The sequence below is a fragment of the Balaenoptera acutorostrata genome, chromosome 12 (assembly GCF_949987535.1).
Source record: "Balaenoptera acutorostrata chromosome 12, mBalAcu1.1, whole genome shotgun sequence".
Lineage (NCBI taxonomy): Eukaryota > Metazoa > Chordata > Mammalia > Artiodactyla > Balaenopteridae > Balaenoptera > Balaenoptera acutorostrata.
Window position 1 is genome coordinate 47,576,736 of NC_080075.1, and position 20,373 is coordinate 47,597,108.

Below are 20,373 nucleotides of genomic sequence, written 5' to 3' on the forward strand. Positions count from 1 at the left end.
ACTTAAGTTCTCTGTGCCTCAGCTTCCTCATTTGTAAGTGGAAATAATAAAGGCCTTACTCATTGGGTTCCCATGAAGACCAAAGGCAAAGTGCTAGCACGGTTACTGGCTCAGCAATATTAGCCACTGTCTTTACTGTCACTACTGTCTTGACACCTTTTTTCATCTTATCCCCCTAGAATACTCTCCCCATGTCTATTTATAAAAGTACCTAGCACAAATACTCTAGGGCCAGGCCCCAATCTCACCCTTTCCTGTCTTAACTTTCACAAATCCTTTGAGCCTCGGCTCTTAGGTTTCCTCCCTGATGGAGTTGTCTCTGGCAGTGGGCCTTACCCTGAGCCTCCATGATACCTTGTTTGTGCCAGAGATCTTTTGTCTGTCCTCACCCACTCTCCACCCTGCTCTGTGCCGGGAATTAGCCTGCCTGGACTCTATCAGTGGGCCTCTCACCCCCTGGCTTCTGATTCATTTGGTCAAGGGGCAGCAGGAGCAGGAGACTGGAGGGAGGGTAATGGGGAAGGAAGGATAAAGCACCGGGAGGCTGCGGCATGCGCTCCCTTGGCTGCCTCCCTGTGGGGTCACTGCATGCCAGCTGAATCTCCGGGCTGACGATCACAGCCCCTGCCAGGCTGTCATCTCACACAGCTCTCACTTTCAAGGTTCCAGCAACTGCCCCTCCTCTTGTCCCTTCAGGCCCAGGGCTGGCAATGGTACCCGGCTGTTACTAGCTGCATCGTGCTGCACCAGCCCTGGTCATTTCCTATACCCTGCCCACCCCTTTATAAATAATCCCGTTCTGAGACGCTCCTCAAGTTACCCAATTTGAATGGACCAGCCGTTGCTGGGAATCTGTTCAAATCTTGTCCGTCTCTGACACTAGAGACGTGACTGTTCATCCTGGGATCCCCAGCGCCTGATATACAGAAGCTGCTCAATAAATGTTTGCTGAATTTGCACTTCTTGGTATACCTCTTAGTTCTAGTGCATACGGGTGTTCAATACATATTTATTCGTTTCTTGATATTAGCTATTATTTTTAAACTGACTTTCATTTTTCAGTAATAAAATCAGTTCTGGAGACTGTTAGGTATAAAAATAAGCAGCATTCTTTACAAGCTGATGAGTTTCAACTGACTCCCACAGTTCTAGATGAGAAGAGGAAGGACATATTGCCCCCAGGTGGCAAATGTCTGTGCAGTGCAAGGAAATAAAGAATAGAGCTGGGCACTGGTAGATCAGGCCAGCCTTCTGGAACGATTCTGCAGGTGATTAGCTATATGTGTAGCAACAAACACTAAATCCCCATCACCCAGCATATCTGGGGGCATGTAATAGGTGTGCTCGGTAAATATTAGCTGGATGAACAGATGAATGAATCCAATACTTTCGGATGTAAATACTTGTACAGATGTGTACGGGGACGTCACGTACCTTTTTTGAGTTTCCGTACTGCCAGCATACGGTGCTGGGAGGATAGTTCCCAGATCCGCAGTGTTTTATCGTCGCTCACTGTTGCGCAGACAGGCAGGCGAGGGTGAGCCGCCAGCCCCCATACTTCTCCTTCCATGTGCCCCTGTAGGGGAGGAAACGGGGCAACAAAAACCAGTTCATGCTTCTCGGCTAGCCCTTCCCGCAAGTATCCCAAACAGGTTCAGATATGAACAAACACAGTTTGAGTTTCCTGGAGCCAAAGTGATTGTACTGGATAAAGTTTTCGCTTGAACTTGAATCTAGAGCTGGGCCTGCGTGATGCTAAAGCATTCATTTGGAAAGCAAAGTAGGGACTCACATTACTCCTAAGTTTTGTTAATATGATGCCGAACATCTTTCCATTTAGAAACATCCGAGTAAATAAGGAACTGCTCTCATTTTATCCTGTTGTTTGACATTGAATAAACACAGTATATATGCATCTTTTCATAAAACAGCTTGGTCACAATGACACAAACCACTTTCTTCCATAAAACCATATTCTAAAAAATGGAGGTACCGCTTATCTCTGTCAGAGGAATTGGACAGCAATATTCTTGTTAATTAATTCTATTTCAGTTCTTTGAATGCACAGATTTGGCAGAGCAGATTAGAGAGAGCTAAATTTTCATTTCAAGTGTCCTGGGTATAGCTCAGGGTTAGCATTTATTCACAAATTGTTCTATCCAGGGAGCACAGAAAACCGAAAGGGGCTTGATAGGCATTGGACCAATTCCACATGCCGACGTCTTACCAAAAACACACTTAACTGGCTTAGAATAATAACTGAGATGAAACAGTGTTTAATGAATGAACAATCAGGGAGAAAATGAATCTGATTTTTCTAACTCATCACTCAGTAAAGCAGTGTAAAGAACAGATTAGATACGGAACAATAAAACAGACCAGATCGTTTACTGAATTTCTGCTTTTAGTGGCTAATTATAAAAAGGCTTTGCTTAGTAAAGCAAGAAGGAAGACCATACACAGGCATCTGAAAGGTGTTTGTAGTTGGAACGCTTTGGGGAACAGGTGGCTCTCCAAAGAGAAACTGGAAGATTCCGGTTTAACTGGGAAGCTGTTTGAGTAAAACAGTGATTTGGCAGAAGATACAAAGTTCCCAATACACCTGACATTCAAATATCTGAGAAGGGCGTAGATATTGGTTTTGAATTTATTAGATTTGGAGCACCCAACATCCCCAGTTTTCTAGTTTTCTTCCCTTTAGAAGCCTCCCACCCCCAAGGCCACGGTCAGAGGATGGGTCAGGTGTGAGCCCTCCCTTGTTCTCCACCAGACTGGATCTGCTTGGGGCTCTTTTACAGACTGAGTCCTTTTGCACACAGAGGACAGGGTTGTGGGGCTCTGAGACCCTTTCAAACCACTGCATCATATATTGATTTAAAATGGTATTTCTTTAATCTAATATGATTATGTACTTTAATTCCTGGATCCTATAGGAACAGACAGTGAGTGAGGCAGGCTGGAAGTCTCTTGAGTGGCACAAGGAAATAAGCTTGGGACCTTACTTTCCTCCTGACCACCCTAAAGCTAATAATAACCAGCTGCATAATTGACAGTTGATTATATTCAAAGTGTATACAATGGGGATTTTCAGAACTCACCTCCTGTCTCTTCTCTCCTCCCCCCAGCCTATTCTCTTAAAAAAAAAAAAAAAAAAAAGCAATCTATTCCAAGTAACATTGAATTGCCGTGCTACAGAAACTGGAAAAATGGTTCTGAAATCTCCACACAGCAGGATAGTTGATGGGCTTAACCACGCTGCCTCTACTATTCCTAAACTTTCCCTCGGCGTCCACCTCTCAGGACAGGACTGTCAGCCCCTAGAGTAAGCCCTATTCCACCGCACAGAGCACAGGGCTGGTCTTGGCAGGAGCCCAACGAACACTGATTGAACTGAACTACTGAGTTCTACCTAGGAGGAGAGGGCAAATGATTGATAGACTGGAAGAGAAAAGAGAGATTCTGAGATAAAGGAAAAGAATGGCACACGTGTAAGGAGAGAAGATGGTCCTCCCAGCTCCACCGCGTGCCTGCCTAGTGCTTAGGGGGCCATGCCTTCTGCACTGTTTTCATGCAGTCTCCATGCTGAGGCGTGTGGAGAACAGTCTGGTGGAGTGACAAAGAAAAGGCTCTGGTACCCGACAGAGTTTGGTGTGAATCCCAGCCCTGCAGTTCTTAGCATTTGGCTGTGGGCAGTTTACTGGGTTTTGAGCCCCTCATCTATAAAACAATTACAACTAAGCAAAGCTGTCATGGAGATGAGAGAGGAATTTTGTACAACAGTATTGCCTGACACATAGTAGGTGCTCAATAAATGGCACCTGTGGTTATTTGCATTATTAGAACAACAGAAACAAATATAGTAAAGAATAGAGTTGTAGAGAATGAAAAAGTGAAAAGCCTTTATTGTCAAGTTTAAAACATATTTAAACAAAATTAGCTCAGCTATTATTTACTTTTTAAAATTTGAAAATGTAGAGTTAAAATCTTACGATGCTATTTAAATCATATTGTAGTATAAATCTTACAACATACTTAGCAATATAGCATGTGGCAAACAGTTTAAAGTCTCAAAAATTTGAGGATTAAAAAGAAAGAAACACTGAACTTTCAATAAAATTAAATAAAAAGTCATGGTCAGAAAGAAAAAGAAATTAGCTTGGAAGGAAAACGAAGGCAAGTGCAGCTGCAGAATAAGGAAATCACCCCTCAAGGACGCATCTCAGCACAGTTCTCAATCTGGGCTGCCTGTAGCAATCAGCTACAGAGCTTCTGAGGTTTGCTTCTAACACAGAACTTTTTTTAAAACACAGATTCTTATTCAAGATATCCAGGGTGGGACCTGAGCACATGCACTTTAAAAACCTGATCCGTGATGTGTGTGCAGACCTGCTCTCAGGTGTAGCAAATCAGAGGGCCCCTTTCAGTGGGATTTTGGGGGCTAGTCCTAATACAGCAAGGCTGCAGGCATGCATCAGGTCAGGGAAGGAGGCCTAGCTCCTCAGACCCACAGAAGTCCTAAAGCTTAGATAACCAGTGCATATTCTTTCCACTCCACCTTCTGAACCCACACCCTCATCCCTGCCGTGCCTCTTCCATCTGTAACTATGGCCTATCCATCACCAAACTGGACAGGACTACCTGCTCACCTCCACAGACTCCCACCCCCTCAGGTGACGTGTGATCACTTCTTCGATCTTAGAGGATTCTGCTGATGTTTATTTTAATCTGATTTTACCTGAATAACATTTTGAGGGGAGAGGAAGTGTAAAGAGTATGTTATATGTTTATGTGAATCAAGGCTGAGACTAGAATGATGCACAAAATCTAAGGAGACACATATATTTGGTGTATACAGAGCAAATAATTTTTATTAGTTTGACAGATTTTGACAGATCAAGAGGAAATATACCCAAGAAGCCCCACCCACACCTGGACCTGATTTAGACAATGAGATTATGGACTTTGAACAGATACTATGATGGGATAAGGCTCTTGGGGACCTTGGGAGGGGGGATGTATTTTGCATGTGGTAGGGACATGATAGTTGGTGGCCAGAGGGCAGACTGTGCTGGACAGGTGACCCTCATGATGCTCCTGGTTTTCACACTCTTGTGTAACCACCTCCCTTTGAGTGTGGTATAGCCTGTGGCTTGTTACCAACCAATAAAATATGGCAAAGGGGATGGATGTTCATGATTACACATATGTGATGATATGATTATGTTATTTAAAGTTACTTAAAGGCACAGTAGTACCCGTTTTTCCTCTTTCCCTTGCTCTCTCTGAGGAAGCAAGCAGCCATGTTGGGGAACCCCATGTGACGAGGAACTATAGGCAGCCTCTGAGAGCTGAGGGTGGCCTCTGCCCAATAGCCATCAAGAAACGGAAGCCCTCAGTCCTGCATCCCCAACGAACTGAACTCTGCCAACAACTCGAGTGACCTTGGAGCAGATCCTTCCACAGTTAAGCCTCAGATGAGACCACAGCCCTGGCCCTCATTGCAGCCTTACAAAACCTTAAACAGAGGACCCAGTTAAACTGTGTTCAGACTCCTGACCTACAGGAACCATAAGATAAGGAATGTTTTTGTTTTAAGCTGCTAAGTTTGTGACAATTTGTTATACAGCAATAGATGACTAATACAGCATTTGCCAGACCCTGAAAGTGAGTGTCTCCTTAAATTTTGCATCCTAAGTGACCCCCATTGCCTTACCCTGGTTCCAGCTCTGGTGTGAATTGTGGTTTAGGATGTGTGCAAACACAGTACCTGAATGAGCAGTGTCATTGGGCCGTTCTTATCAATTTCCAGGATCTCTCCATTTTTCGTTCCCACCAGGATATGTCCATGTCCCAAAGTGATGGCACGAATTGAAGGGTTATCTTCCAAAAGCAAGCCTGAGGAGGAAAAATTGCATTTAATACTGCAAATGTTGTATTTAATATAATAAAAAATAAAACGATTGTAATGATTATATAAATTCTGTTTTTATAGTTCCAAAGTACTAGGTACTAGGCAATTATCCTTGATATTTCTACCAGGAGCCAAGGGCTCTGAATGTGGAAGAAAAAAAGACAGTTGATTTGGTAATGATTTCCATCTCTATGAACAGAAAGATTTCTACTGCATACTCGGGAGTGGCACCTTTTGAGCTGGTTGACAACGCTGCTCTTTTAATGGCATAAGTCTTCAAGCATCTTTCAAACATATCATCCCAGAGTTCCACAATTCCATCCTTTCCACCTGTTACAAAACCCTGTGAAGGCACACATCAGAAGAATTATATACACATCAAAATGACAAGGTACCCACCCAGCCTCAAAAGGATTTCCCCTTGGGTAAAAAAGCTTTGTTTGTGTTTTCTTCCTAAGTATAGGAGGCTGAAAAATCTGAATGATAACATAATATTAATATAATATTTTCTGGAAGCATCTCTCCCCTATTTCTCTAGCAGGATTAAACACTTTCTCATTGTGTGTCCATTTCACTTTCTTCAGACCATTGGTTGGAATTTGGCACCCTGAATCATGGACGGTCATTTCTGTGCCCAGTCCCCTGACTGGAATGTGGATTCTTACAGAACAGGACCAACCTCAAAGCCTGGCAGAGTTTCTGGTATCTCATATACTCCTGCTGAATTAATTGGAATTAACATCACAATTAAAAATGACTGTTAAATATTTAAAAATATTTACTTCCAGGAAAAACATCATTATTTATTATTAAGAGTAACTTAGGTATTTCATATAACAAAACTATCCTGCTATTTTGTTCAATACACAACAATTTCCACAATAATTAAAATCCAGATTAATTTTTACAAAACCTGGAAAGTAAAAAGCTTAACATATTGGGTATTTTTTGCTAGATGATGATTTTTACTCTTGTTCTAAGCTTATGATTTCTTGGCTTTATTAGTTTTCCTTTTTGGCAACTTATATATACAAACTGTTCTTTTAAAAGTTGTTTTTTTTTTTTTTTTAAGAAAAATACTGAGTAATTCATTCCATTTTCTCAGAAACTTCTAATGTACTTCATTTCAATGAAGTTCACAAAGAATTAATTTTGTGGAAGTTTATTACATTAAATATCCTTATTTATCCTTATTATAGATTGTGAACCTGGGGACATTCACTCTCTAAATTAAATTTAAATGCAGTATATTATAATGTGATATCCCTGCCATTTCCCATGATTTTTCAGCTTAAGTTACCAAGCAATAAAAGAGTTTAAACAAGTTATATCACATCAACTTCTGAGTCTACAAAAAACTTTGCATTCTGCTTTAATCTTTTCTAAAACTTGAAGTTTAATCAAAAACAACTTTGCTAGTGAAAAACATCTTAACCACTAAAACAACCACTGTAGTTGCACATCTAACAAGAACCTACTTCCATAGCGGGATCAGCATATTTACCTGGGAACAGGTAAATGCAAAATGAGGCTTGGCTTAATAAGGTGTATTAGGTGGCTTAGACTGTTTGGAGGTCACAGAGCACACATAAACTGGTACCATCAGCAAACTAGCAGTGAACAAAAAATTGATATTTTCTGGGAAATTGATTGAAGAAAGTTTTTTAAGGGCACTGAAGGTAAGTGTGATCTATTTATTTTTATTTTTTTTGCTGTGCCTCGAGGCATGCAGGATCTTAGTTCCCCAACCAGGGATCGAACTCGTGCCCCCTGCAGTGGAAGCACGGAGTCCTAACTGCTGGACTACCGGGGAATTCCCAAGTGTGATCTTTATTTAAAACAACAACACTGCAAGGCAGGGGACAGATCAGGACAAAGATGAGCTTGAGTAGAAATACAGCTGGTGTGATGGTAAATTTTATGTGTCAACTGACTGGCCACAGGGTGCCCAGATTAAATATGATTCCTGTGTGTGTCTGTGAGGGTGTTTCTCGATAAGGTCAGTATTTGAATTGCTGGATTCAGTAAACTGCCTTCCCCAATGTAGACGGACATCATCAAATTCATTGAGAGCTTGAATAGAACAAAAGGTAGAGGAAGGACAAAATCACCCTCCTTTTTCCTGTCTCACTGATTGAGCTGGGACATCTTATCTTTTCCCACCCTCAGACTGGGGTTTACACCATTGGCTCCCCTGGTTCTCAGGTCTTTGGACTTGAAGTGAATTACACCATCGGTTTTTCTGGGTCTCCAGCTTGCAGATGGCTTAAGTGGGACTTCTCAGCCTCCATAATTCCATGAGACAACTCCTTATAATAAATCTTTTTGTATATGTATATGTATATGTATATGTATATGTATATGTATATGTATATCTCTGTCTATATCTACATCCTACTGGTTCGGTTTCTCTGGAGGACCCTGACTAACACAGCCAGTGAAAAGACTTCACTCTGACATGCTTGTTAAAACTGAGCCTGTCTACACAGGAACAAGCTGGTTATCAACATAACTTCAGGTCATACTGATGGGAGGGACAATAATCCAAACACCAGGCACTTCCAGGTCTCTGCTCATTGTGCCACCGAGGTGGAAGACTATGTTGAAATATTTCTCAGGACTCTCTTGCTACTGCGTGTCTGCATTTATCCCAACACTTCTTAAGGAGTTCTTAGGAGTGACAGCCAGGAAGAAAAAGTGTGAAAACAGAAGAGAGAAGTTGTACATAAAGAAATAATTATAAACAAAAGAGAAATTTAAAGACTATTTGTGCTTCTCTCCATTCATGACAACTACTTCCTAATTCAAAGGGTACTGTTTTTACACACAGGCATCCTGTTGGTGTGGACCTTCCTAAGCCTAACTTAAACTTTTAGAAAGCTAATGAGGAAATAGACTATACCTTATCCAATGCATACATAGCAAACACGGGCCCGTCATGAGCTTTCACTGTCTTTAGTAGGAGAACATCCTTCCAAATAAAAATATCTCCAGTAGCTGCTCCTGAGAACACCAGATCTTCCATTCGCCCATAAGAAACGCACATCATTGTTTCTAACTTTCCAACACTTCCAAAAATTCCTCTTTTAGAGGTGAAGCCCCCACCTGGAGTGGACCAAGAGTATTTATTACTTTTTGAAAAATTGACACCTTCTCTGGACATTTAGAATGACTATCTTCATTGAAAAACCCAGTGTGTCTTCATTATGTGTCTACATAAAGATGTATTAAAATGTCAGAAAACATCATAACAAAAACATTATAAAAGGTTTTCTCCTTCACGCATTTATTCAGCGCTTGTTGAATCCCTACTTTGTGGCGGGCACAGTGGTTGACACTGGGGTATAACAGGGAAGAGTTCCTGCCTTCAAGGAACTTAAGGTCTGGTCGGGGAGAGAACGTGATATACATCTCTAACCAAGGTTCAGCGCAAGTTCTGTGCCAGCCAGAGGAAGGGGTGACTGAGTGCCCTGGGGAGCCAGGCAAGTCTTCCTGAATGCTGACCAAAGTGAGTGAAAACAGCAGTGGCTGTAATGTAAAATGTAAACATGTTTTATGTATGTTTTGCCTCAATTTTTATCACAGTGACTTTGGGGTGAGAAAAATGAATCACTGTGTAGGAGAAGTACATCAGATTTGTTCCTTAAATGTTCACATTTCCCTGTACTTTCTTATTAGCACTGAGAAACCCAGACTCATTCCAGACAATTGTAGGCAGGCTGGCTCTCCAGACATGGTGGGTACCATGACCCTTTCTCCAAAAGCAGAAGGCATTGGAACAGTAGCTTATTTATGTTTTGCCCAGTAAAAGATTGGGCTTGGTACCAAAGTTGATACTAAGAATTCAGAAACAGTCCCAGTGAAAGGTCTGACCTATTAGTGAGAAAAACAAGATATCCTTCCATGTTTTGTCCTGCTTATTTACTCGTCCTTATTATCAGCATTATAAACCACAAGTATTTATTTTGACCACTTACTGTGTGTACTGTGTGTCATATTTAATTCATGTGCTAAATGCAGTTATAAACTAATAAAAGCACCCTCAAAATATTGAAAATTGTATTCACCCAACTAAAGTGATTATTTCCTGCTCAGTAGTCCAACATAATCACTGCTTTCAGGACTGATGACTGAATATAAAAATAATTATTTTCACAGCAGAACATTTCCCAAAGCTTTCTAGATATTGATGAATAAGTATGGCATCATATAGAGTGTTCTAAGCTTCACAGCTCAAACATTATTTGGGAGCAAACGTCTTTTAGGCATACTTTAATTTTAGATTGCAGAGATAGGCTAGGTAGTGGTGTTGGTTGTTTTTTTTTTTTTCCCAGCTGGAGTAAAACTTTCAACCACATAAAGGATAAACCCTAACAATAGTACCTGCTTGTTGCCAGAATTTGATGTGCTTGATCCCAACCGTAACCAGTCTGTCAACATGGTGTGGGTTACACTTTACCACAAATATCTTATCTTTATGTCCTCTGTAAGAGACAAATAGGGGAAAAATTCCAGTTTTCATGACAGCACTGCTAGAGAGTTTTATTAAAAGCATGCATTTAGTCTAACTTTCATTAAGCGCATCTAATAGGACAAGTAAATTAGAAGACGATTTAAAATACACATGGGGTCTACACTAAAATAATGAGTTTTGGTTTTTCTTCGCACGTTTGAGCCCTTTCTTCTTACCCTACCATTGCTACCAAAATCTACTTAATTATGCTTTAAACAAATTAATGAAATATTTTAAATGGATCAGAATGTCTCCATAAGATAAAATTAATGCCACAACTATAGAATTGTAATTCTTGGGATACAGAGGTCTTGTATAGGAGGAGGGAGAAGATACTGTAAAAGTATTAATGAGAAGCTTCAAATGTAATATTCTTGCTGGGGAAGGCATAACTTTGGGTTAAACAGAGTTTCAGCTAGAAATGTATTCACAAGAAGCCAAAGCCCCTGGCTCACATCCATGGAGAGAGAAAGGCTGTCGTCTATCGATTTAAGGCACTCAAGGATGCTGTGCATTCAGAAATGTAAGTTTATAACCCAAGAGGCAGAAGGACAAGTATTAAAGTGAGGACTGACTGTAGGCTGGAGCTGTATACCGGCATTCCACAGTGCCAGGGAAATTTCTGGTTTAGAGTATAAAGTAATCACATTAGAATCTAAGGATTTACTGGTCTTAATGGACTATTTGATGGTCTTCTCTCGTATACTAGGACCTAACTTTCATTACGTAAAAGAAAAGCAATTAACATAAAGAACATGACTGACTAGTCTCCCTTATGAATACAGTTACAAAAATCTTAAATAAAATACTAGCAAAGAGAATCCAACAACATATTTAAAAAACAGTACATTATGACCAAATGCAAGGGTGGTTAATTATTAAGGAATCAAATAATACATCATATTAATACATGAGAAAAATTATGTTATTTTCACAGATGCCAAAAGGGCATTTCACAAAACAAATCTAACAGTCACTTGTGATTAAAAAAGTACTCAACTAACACTCAATAAAGTAGGAATTAATGGATGTTTTAGAGTTATCTCTTAGACTTTTATATTTCCCTGCAGTTCTTGACTCTCATTGAGAAACACAGATTCATTCAAGACCAATTATACACAGACTGGCTCTTCAGATGCTGTGTGCCATTATCCTTTTTTTAAAAACAGAATGTGCTGGAACAGTACCTTATTCATGGTGTGTTTGTGTGTGTGTGTGTGAACTCGAAAGTCAGATTCTTACTTAATGTTATTCCCAATAAAGTCAGGAACAAGACTATCACCACTACCATTTAACATTGTACTGAACATATTACCTAATGCAATTAGACAAGGTCTAAAAAAATTAAAGGCACAGGAGCTGGAATGGAAGAGGTAAAACGATTTCTTTTTGCAAATGATAATAATTATATGTCTAAAAAATTCAAAAGAAAATAACATAAAAATAACTACAAATAAGATAATTTAGGAAAGTTGCAGTATATAAAATTAAATACAGAATCAATAACCTTAATATATATAATATCCAGTTGAAAAATATACTGGAAGAAAGGACTCTATTTATAAACAATAAAAATATCAAGGCATAAATTTAACAAGAACTGTGCACTATATGCAAATGAGTACAACAACCACAAAACACCCCATATTTGTAAGATAGAAAAGTAGACTTAAAAAAATGGAAACACATTCCATGTTCTTGGGTTTGAAAACTCAATCATAAAGATGTTAATTCTCCTAGCTTTGCTTATAAATTCAACTTGATTCCAATAAAAAAGAGCATTTAGTGTCTGTTCTTTAATCTGGAGTTAGACACCTTGATTTTAAAGTTCTTATGGAAGAATAAAACAGCAGTAATGGCCAGGAAAAGTCTGAAAAAGAAAAGCAAAGTGGGAAGAGTAGCTCTCCTAGATATTAAAACAATCTATAAAGCCTTCATGATTAAAACAGTGTGGTATTGGTGCACAAAGTGACTGACAAACCAATGGCAAAACAGAAAATCTAGAAAGAGACCCAATATTTAAATGTAGTAGGTAATAAAGACAGGTCTCAAATCAATGGGGGAAAAATTAATACTTAAAATAAATGGTGTATGTTACCAAATGCTGGCAAGGATGTGGAGCAACAGGAATTCTCATTCATTGCTGGTGGGAATGCAAGATAGTACAGCTACTTTGGAAGACATTATGGCAGTTTCTAACAAAACTAAACATGTTCTTACCATAAGATCCAGCAATCATGTTCCTTGGTATTTATCCAAAGGAGGTGAAAACTTACGTCCACACAAAAACCTGCACATAGATGCTTACAGCAGCTTTAATCATAATTGCCAAAACTTGGAAGCAACCAAGATGTTCTTCAGTAGGTGAATGGATTAAAAAAACTGGTACATCCAGACAACGGAGTATTATTCAGTGCTAAAAAGAAATGAGCTATCAAGCCATGAAGAGACATGGAGGAACTTTAAATGGATATTACTAAGTGAAGGAAGACAATCTGAAAAGGCTACATGCTGTATAATTCCAACTAAATGACATTCTGGAAAAGGCAGAACTATGGAGACAGTAAAAAGATTAGTGGTTTCCAGGACAGAGGGGAGGGAGGGACAAACAGCCAGAACACAAAGGGTTTTTAGGGCAGTGAATAGTGAAACTATTCTGCATGATACTATAATGGTGGATACATGTCATTATACACTTGTCAAAACGCATTGAATGTGCAACACTAAGAATGAACCCTAATGTAAACTGTGGACTTTGGGTGATAATGATGTGTCAATGTAGCTTCATCTATTACAACAAATATACCACTCTGGTGCTAGGTGGGGATTTGAAGGTGGCTGGGAGAGTGGGTATACAGAAACTCTGTATTTTCTGCTCAATTTTGCTGTGAACTTAAACCTGTTCTAAAAAATAGTCTATATAAAAGGGAAAAGGAAAATGGTGTTTGGAACACCTTGATAGCCATATGGAGAAAGGAAAAAATTGAATCTGTTCCTCATACGAGATACTGGGATAAATTCCAAATGGTTTAGAGATCTAAATGTAAAGATGAAGCCATAGCAGATTAGAAGAAATCACAAGTAATTTCCTTTTAACCAGAGGACAGGGAACACTTTCCTTAATCAGTCTCAAAATCTTGAAGTGGTAAAGACTGATAAATTTGACCACATAAAAATAAAAGCCTTTGCATGATGAAAAACATCATATCAAACTCAAAAGACAGACTAGGGGAAATATCTGCAAGTTATAGACAACAAATATTATTAGCCCCTAATATTTAAAGGACTACTTCCTGTGTGAATTGTATTTCAGAGAAACCAAGTGGTTCATGAGAGAAAACTCTTATTTATAGAAGAATTCTAGCTAGTATGAAGAATAAATAATAGAATTAGAAAATTATCATTTTCAATCCCTAATTAAATAATCAATTTAGCCCACAGTTGTAAACGGATGCTACAACCATTAGTTAATACATTGATGGGAAGCTTTCAATGGAAGGATGAGGCTGATAGTACCAGAACCCACAATGGAGCTGAGTATTACTAAGAGTAGGAGAACCAGACATTTGGGGCAGTGGCACACCATGGGGTGGACTGGAATTCCTGAGAAAGAGGAATTCCATCCCTGACGTTGTTTAGAATTGCTGGCTCAGGAGAGTAATAAAGAGCAGATAGGCTTTTAGTTGGTCTTCTTATGCTTTAAAAAATTCCTACAGATAATAGAAGCCCTATTGCTTGCACCTGTCAAGTACTACTCCCACTGCCCCCACCATCTGTTATGCCACTGATTATGCTTCTTCTGATAGAGTGAAACATGAAGTACATATCAGGTACTCTTGACTAAAAAATTGAACTTAGGAGAAAATATCTGCAAATCATATATCTGATAAGGGACTTAAATTTGGAATAGATTTTTAGAAACCCTTATAACTCAATAATAAAAAGACAAATAACCCTGTTAAAAATGAGCAAAATACTGATATCTAAATAGACATTTCTACAAAGAAGTTATACAAATGGCCAGTAAACACATGAAAAGATGCTCAGTATCGTTAGCCATTGGGGAAATGAAAATCAAAACCTTAATTAGATATCACTTCATATCTACTAGGATGGCTATAATGAAGTGACAGACAATAATAGGTGTTGGCAAGTATGTGGAGAAATTGGAATGTTCATTCCTTGCTGGTGGGAATGAAAAATAGTGCACCCACTTTGAAATGTATTTTGGCAGTGCCTCAAAATGTTAAATACTAAGTTACTATATGACCCAGCAATTCTACTCCTAGGTATATACCTAAGAGAAATTAAACATATGTTTACTTAAAACCTTGCACACAAATGTTCACAGCAGCATTATTCATAATAGCCAAAAGGAGGAAACAACCCAACTATCCATCAACTGATGAACAGATAAATGAAGCGTGGTAGGATCCACACAATAAAAAGGAATGAAATACTGATCCTTGTTATGACATAGATGAACCTTCAAATATTGGGTTGGCCAAAAAGTGCCTTCGGTTTTTAAGTAAAAATAAAAGACATATTCTTCATTTTCACCAAGAACTTTATTGAACAATGTATTCACCCTTTTGTTCCACTACCTTCTGCCATTTTTCAGGCAACTTCATAATTCCATCTTCCCAAAACTTTTTATCATTTTGAGCAAAGAACTGTTCCAGGTGTCTTTTACAGTCTTCCAGGGATTTGAAATTTTTTCCATTAAGAGAATTTTGTAAAGATCTAAGTAAATGGAAATCCGAAGGTGCAGTGTCTGGTGAATATGGCGGACAAATCAGAACTTCCCAGCCAAACTGTAACAGTTTTTGCCTGGTCATCAAAGAAACATGCAGTCTTGCGTTATCCTTTTGGAAGATTATGCGTTTTTCTGTTGACTAATTCTGGATGCTTTTCGTCGAGTGCTGCTTTCAGTTGGTCTAATTGGGAGCAGTACTTGTTAGAATTAATTGTTTGCTTTTCCAGAAGGAGCTCATAGTAGAGGACTCCCTTCCAATCCCACCATATACACAACATCACCTTCTTTGGATGAAGACGGGCCTTTGGTGCGGTTGGTGGTGGTTCATTTCGCTTGCCCCACGATCTCTTCCGTTCCACCTTATTGTACAGTATCCACTTTTCATCACCTGTCACAATTTGTTTTAAAAAACAGAACGTGTTCATTATGTTTAGGTAGAGACTCGCATGAGGAAATATGGTCAAGGAGGCTTTTTTCGCTTAACTTACGTGGAACCCAAACATCAAAGCAATTCACAAAACCAAGCTGGTGCAAATGGTTTTCAACACTTGATTTGGATGTTTTGAGTATGTCAGCTATCTCCCGCGTGGTATAACGTTGATTGTTCTCAATTAATGTCTCGATTTGATCGCTATCAACTTCAACTGGTCTACCCAACCGTGGAGCAATGTCCAGTGAGAAATCTCCAGCACAAAACTTCGCAAACCACTTTTGACACATTTGATCAGTCACAGCACCTTCTCCATACACTGCACAAATCTTTTTTTGCATTTCGGTCCCGTTTTTACCTTTCTTGAAATAATAAAGCATAATGTGCCAAAAATGTTGTTTTCTTCCATCTTCAATATTAAAATGGCTACACAAAAATTCCCAATTTTGATAAGTCTTTTAAAATGCACACTGATATGACAGCTGTCACATACAATCTAACAAAATTGCTTCGAATGAAGTTAAAGACAACTAAGTGCTACTAGAGCCATCTTACAGAAAAATCCGAACGAACATTTTGGCCCACCCAATATTATGCTACATGAAAGAAGCCAGTCACAAAGAACCTCACGTGATTCCATTTATACAAAATGTCCAGAATACAAAAATCCAGAGAGACTGAAAGTAGATTAGTGCTAATGAGTATGGGATTTCTTTTTGGGGTGGTGAAAGTGTTCTGAAATTAGATAGTGCTAATGATTGCACAACTCTGTAAATATGCTAAAAAACATCAAATTATGCACTTTATTCATTTATTTTTATTATATAAGTTTCAAGTGTACAGCATTATAAGTTGACATCTGTATACACTACAAAGTGATTGAACTGTACACTTTAAAATGGGTGAATTGTATGGTATATGATTTATCAATAATACTAGTATTAAGGAAAAAAAAGCTGAATGTGAATCTAATCAAGCCTATGGATCTAACTACCATTTATAGGAAATACAGGGAAATGCTTGATATGCTTTCATGAAGACCCAGTCAAGTTTAGAATGTGACACATTCTATAGGTCAAATGACCCGGTTTCTCAAATGCATCCATGGCAAGAATAAGGTGGGAGGGGGACTGCTATAAAATAAAAGAGGCTTAAGGGAGATGACAATCAAACGTAATACATGGGCCCTGTTTGGATGCAGATTTGAACAAACCAACTCTCATTTTTGAAACAGTCAGATATGTTTGATTTTAAATAGAGTAATAAATTAAAGAAAGAAATTATTGTTGCTTTAGTTAGTTGTGATAATGGAATGGTGGTTTTTAAAAATAAGTCTTTTCAGTTAGAAATGCCTAATGAAGTACATACTGGTCAAGTGACACAATGTCTTGAGTTTTCTTTAAAATTTTATAGCAAAAAAGAAAGTAAAAGTAAAAATGAGGGGAGGGGGAAGAGCTTTGTATCATTTGTAGGATGTTGCAGCTGGGTAATGGGTATAAGGGAGTTCTTTATGCTATTTCCTCCGCTTGTGTGTAACATTTAAAATTTCCATAATAAAAAGTTAAAAGAAAAGTAAAGAAAGAACAGAGCATCTCCATACCTATTATGTAGGCCTTACAGTGAAAGGCAGGGAAAGGGGGAGAAACTGATTTTTGAACTTTCTCTCTTTGTTTCTTTGAAAGTCAAAAGTGAAGCTTGGACACCAGGGCCAAGATATATCACTGAAAGTATCAGGAACAATTAGGACAGTGAGAAAAAGGTTTAGATAAAAGAGAAGAGAAAATGTGCTTAACATAAAGAGGAGAAGTGAACCAGATAACCGTAAGAAACATTAAACATCCAAAGATTTCTTGATTGGAGGAAAATCCCCACAGCTCCTAAATCAATAATATAAATTTTAGAGAGAAGACGCCAGAGAAAACTGAAATGAAAATTGAGAACAGATATCACAAATTACATACCCTACATAGAAAAGAGCATTGTTTTGTTTGCTAGTGTCTATACAAGGTCAAACAATTAGATGGTTGGAAAAGTCTTTTTTGAGAGCACATTTTAGTTTTCACCTAATTTCTTGGTGTCATAAAAACACCAATGTTGTTTCTCTTGTAGCTAAAATTCTAAACTGACTAGTGATGGCACGTAAATGTTTAGTTAATGTCAACACCTAAATAAAGAACATTCTTTGAATACCTCTGTTATTTTTCCCTTTAGACACTTGTTAAATTTGTAGAGAAGTTGCCTACAACTGTGTGTGTGTGTGTAAGAAAAACAAAATGAAAAGAGTTTCAGGTCCTACCCTGATGGAATAAGAATGTAGGAGAGTCCATACTGCTGCCCTAATACAGGACGATTCCTATGACCTGAGTCATAGGTAATTCACCACGTAGGGCTACATTTTAAACTCTATCAGCAAGTACAGGGGAAAAGGGAAGGAATGCTCCTCTTCTAGAAGCCAAAGGCAGCTGCACACCACGTGAGTTGGTTTCCCAATCTTCTATTCAAAACCCCCTCATTTGCATAGAGGCCCAGTCTCGGTGTATGTGATTTGGTTTTCTCCTTTTTTGTGAAGGTAGCTCACAAGTGGAAGACTGAATGAATGTTTGATTTATACCCCAGTTCTAAAAAAGATTTTAAATGGCTTACAATATAGAATAACATAGAATAAGCCAGGTAACATTGAGAAGAAGAAAGGAAAATGATACACTGGTGAGTGAAAAAAAAAAAAAAAAAAAAGCAAGTTACAGAGCAGTATGCATAATACCCCACATATGAATAAAAATGGATAAAAATATTAGCAGCATATATACCAGAGAACATATGCTAAAATGTTAGCCATGGCTATGTCTGGGTAGTGGAATTATGAATCATTTTCATTTTCTTTTTGGTGATTTTCTGTGTTTTCTAACTTTTTAATAATCATGTATTATTTTGAAAACAGAGGAAAAATTAAAAAAGGAAAGTGAGAAAGATCTCAATTTGGTATGCAGGAGGCCTGATCATATTCACTAAATGTATGTAAGGGTAGGGACCTAAAATAGAACAAGCAGTGGAGCTAATACATACTCTGAAGGTCTATGTACCTGCTCCATGCGGGCCTATGTTTTGTCCCTAAGCTTTTTAGTAGCACAACTATTTCTCATTAACATTGAAGTAATCTTGTTATGCACCTTGATAACTGTACCTTTTGCTTAATATCCCCACTGTTCAAACTTCTGAGATGAAGCTTGTCAATAATAATTAGCCATTGCCCCCCAGTCATGTTACTGGTGTGATGGAAACCTAAATAAAGGGACATAGAGGTGCCTGATTAATTATCTCATTGTTCTGCCCTGATTGACGCTGATATCAGGCTATTTCACTACTGCCCATAAGAGATTACTCTTGGTTATTACATAGGTTACTTGTATATTAGACTAAAATCTGAACAATCTTTAAAAAGAAAAAGAGACTAAAAAATTCATTTGTAATGGAGGGGACTGAAGTCATTCATGAAAATTAGCAAAGATCAAAAAAAACTGCAAAGAGATTGGATCAAGTCTCATCAAGATCTTGTAATAAGATCTTTATGGGCCAATTCCAAACTTCTCTAATTTCTCTGAGCTGATAAAAACATAGGTTCACTTAAACATGTTCCCAACTGAAGGGCGGCTTTTGAGTGCAGGGGGTCCACGTTAGCCTTGGACAGCAGCGGTGCTGCCGGTGATGCCATCACAGCCACTGACTGTGCCCCTCCCCCCATGGGGAAATCTCACATCCTGAGTGACGGGTGCTACTGCAGAACTTTACCTGCCAGAACCACACGACCTGCGGGAAGCAGGTTTGTTGTTAAGCCTTGCTAGTGGCGATGCAGGCCATGATTGAGACACAGAAGTGCAGAGTCAGGGGTGTCACTGAATCAGCCATCTTCTGAGAGTAAATTAGACCCTTGGAGGAGCTACACTGACTCCTGGAAGACAGTAAGGTCCCACTGGTAAAGTATTACTCCTTTTTCTTTGTCACTTCTTTCATGTCCCTGTTTTTAAAGTTTCTATCTACTTAAGCACCTTAATCTCAGGCCATAAATAGAATTTTAATTTGTTTGGTTACTTATTTACATGAATATTTATGATTGATAATATTGTGTAAATATTATTTATTTATTATTTAAAAATCTAGTATTCATCCAAAGAACTTTAACAATCTCTGATACTCTTTGGATAGAGCAATGGTGAATGTTACAATTGCAGAATTAGTCTCTGAAGACAACTCTGCAGGTGTCCTGTTAGGGGAATGTGACATATGGCTTGGGAACAATTCTAAAAATAAACTGTATTATTAACATAATGGTGTTAAGTCACTTTGTGTTAATTAAATAGAAGTAGCACTACCAAACATATCAAATATATACTTCTAAAATATTAATAAATATTTCTTTCTTCCATTTCTATTACTGTTTCCGATATATAACAGGTGAGCTACCCACATTTGCAGAGGGTTTTCTAGCAGGAAAACTGAGTTTCTGTTGCTTTTGAAATGCAGACGTGTGCTTTGCCTGAGATTATCTGTAATGCAGATGATATGTTATCAGAAATATTAAAGTAAAATTCAGTACATTAATCTAGGAGGAAAGCGGACTTCTGATTAGAAGCTGAATCTGAGTATTAGCGGGGAGTGATATAACCGTGAGGAATACTAGAGAGAGTAAAAGAAAAACCGCTTGGGTAGGCAGATTTATGAGCTGTCATTTGCTGCCAAGAATTCCATCTCAATAGCAGTCATCAGAA

At 38.4% G+C, this 20,373-nt stretch overlaps 1 protein-coding gene across 2 annotated transcripts in view; it reads right to left on the reverse strand.

The window, feature by feature from the left end:
* The window catches only part of EML6 (EMAP like 6), a 364,638-nt gene that overhangs the window by 71,694 nt on the left and 272,571 nt on the right, over window positions 1-20,373 (reverse strand). For both annotated transcript variants that reach the window (XR_003624099.2, XM_057558732.1), the window contains 5 exons: window positions 10,295-10,395; window positions 8,814-9,016; window positions 6,143-6,254; window positions 5,768-5,895; window positions 1,435-1,576 (listed from right to left, as the gene is read on the reverse strand). Coding sequence is in view for 1 of the 2 variants with exons in the window: in XM_057558732.1 (XP_057414715.1) it covers window positions 1,435-1,576; window positions 5,768-5,895; window positions 6,143-6,254; window positions 8,814-9,016; window positions 10,295-10,395 (686 nt within the window). In the remaining variant the exon portion in view is untranslated. The remainder of the gene's footprint in view (window positions 1-1,434; window positions 1,577-5,767; window positions 5,896-6,142; window positions 6,255-8,813; window positions 9,017-10,294; window positions 10,396-20,373) is intronic.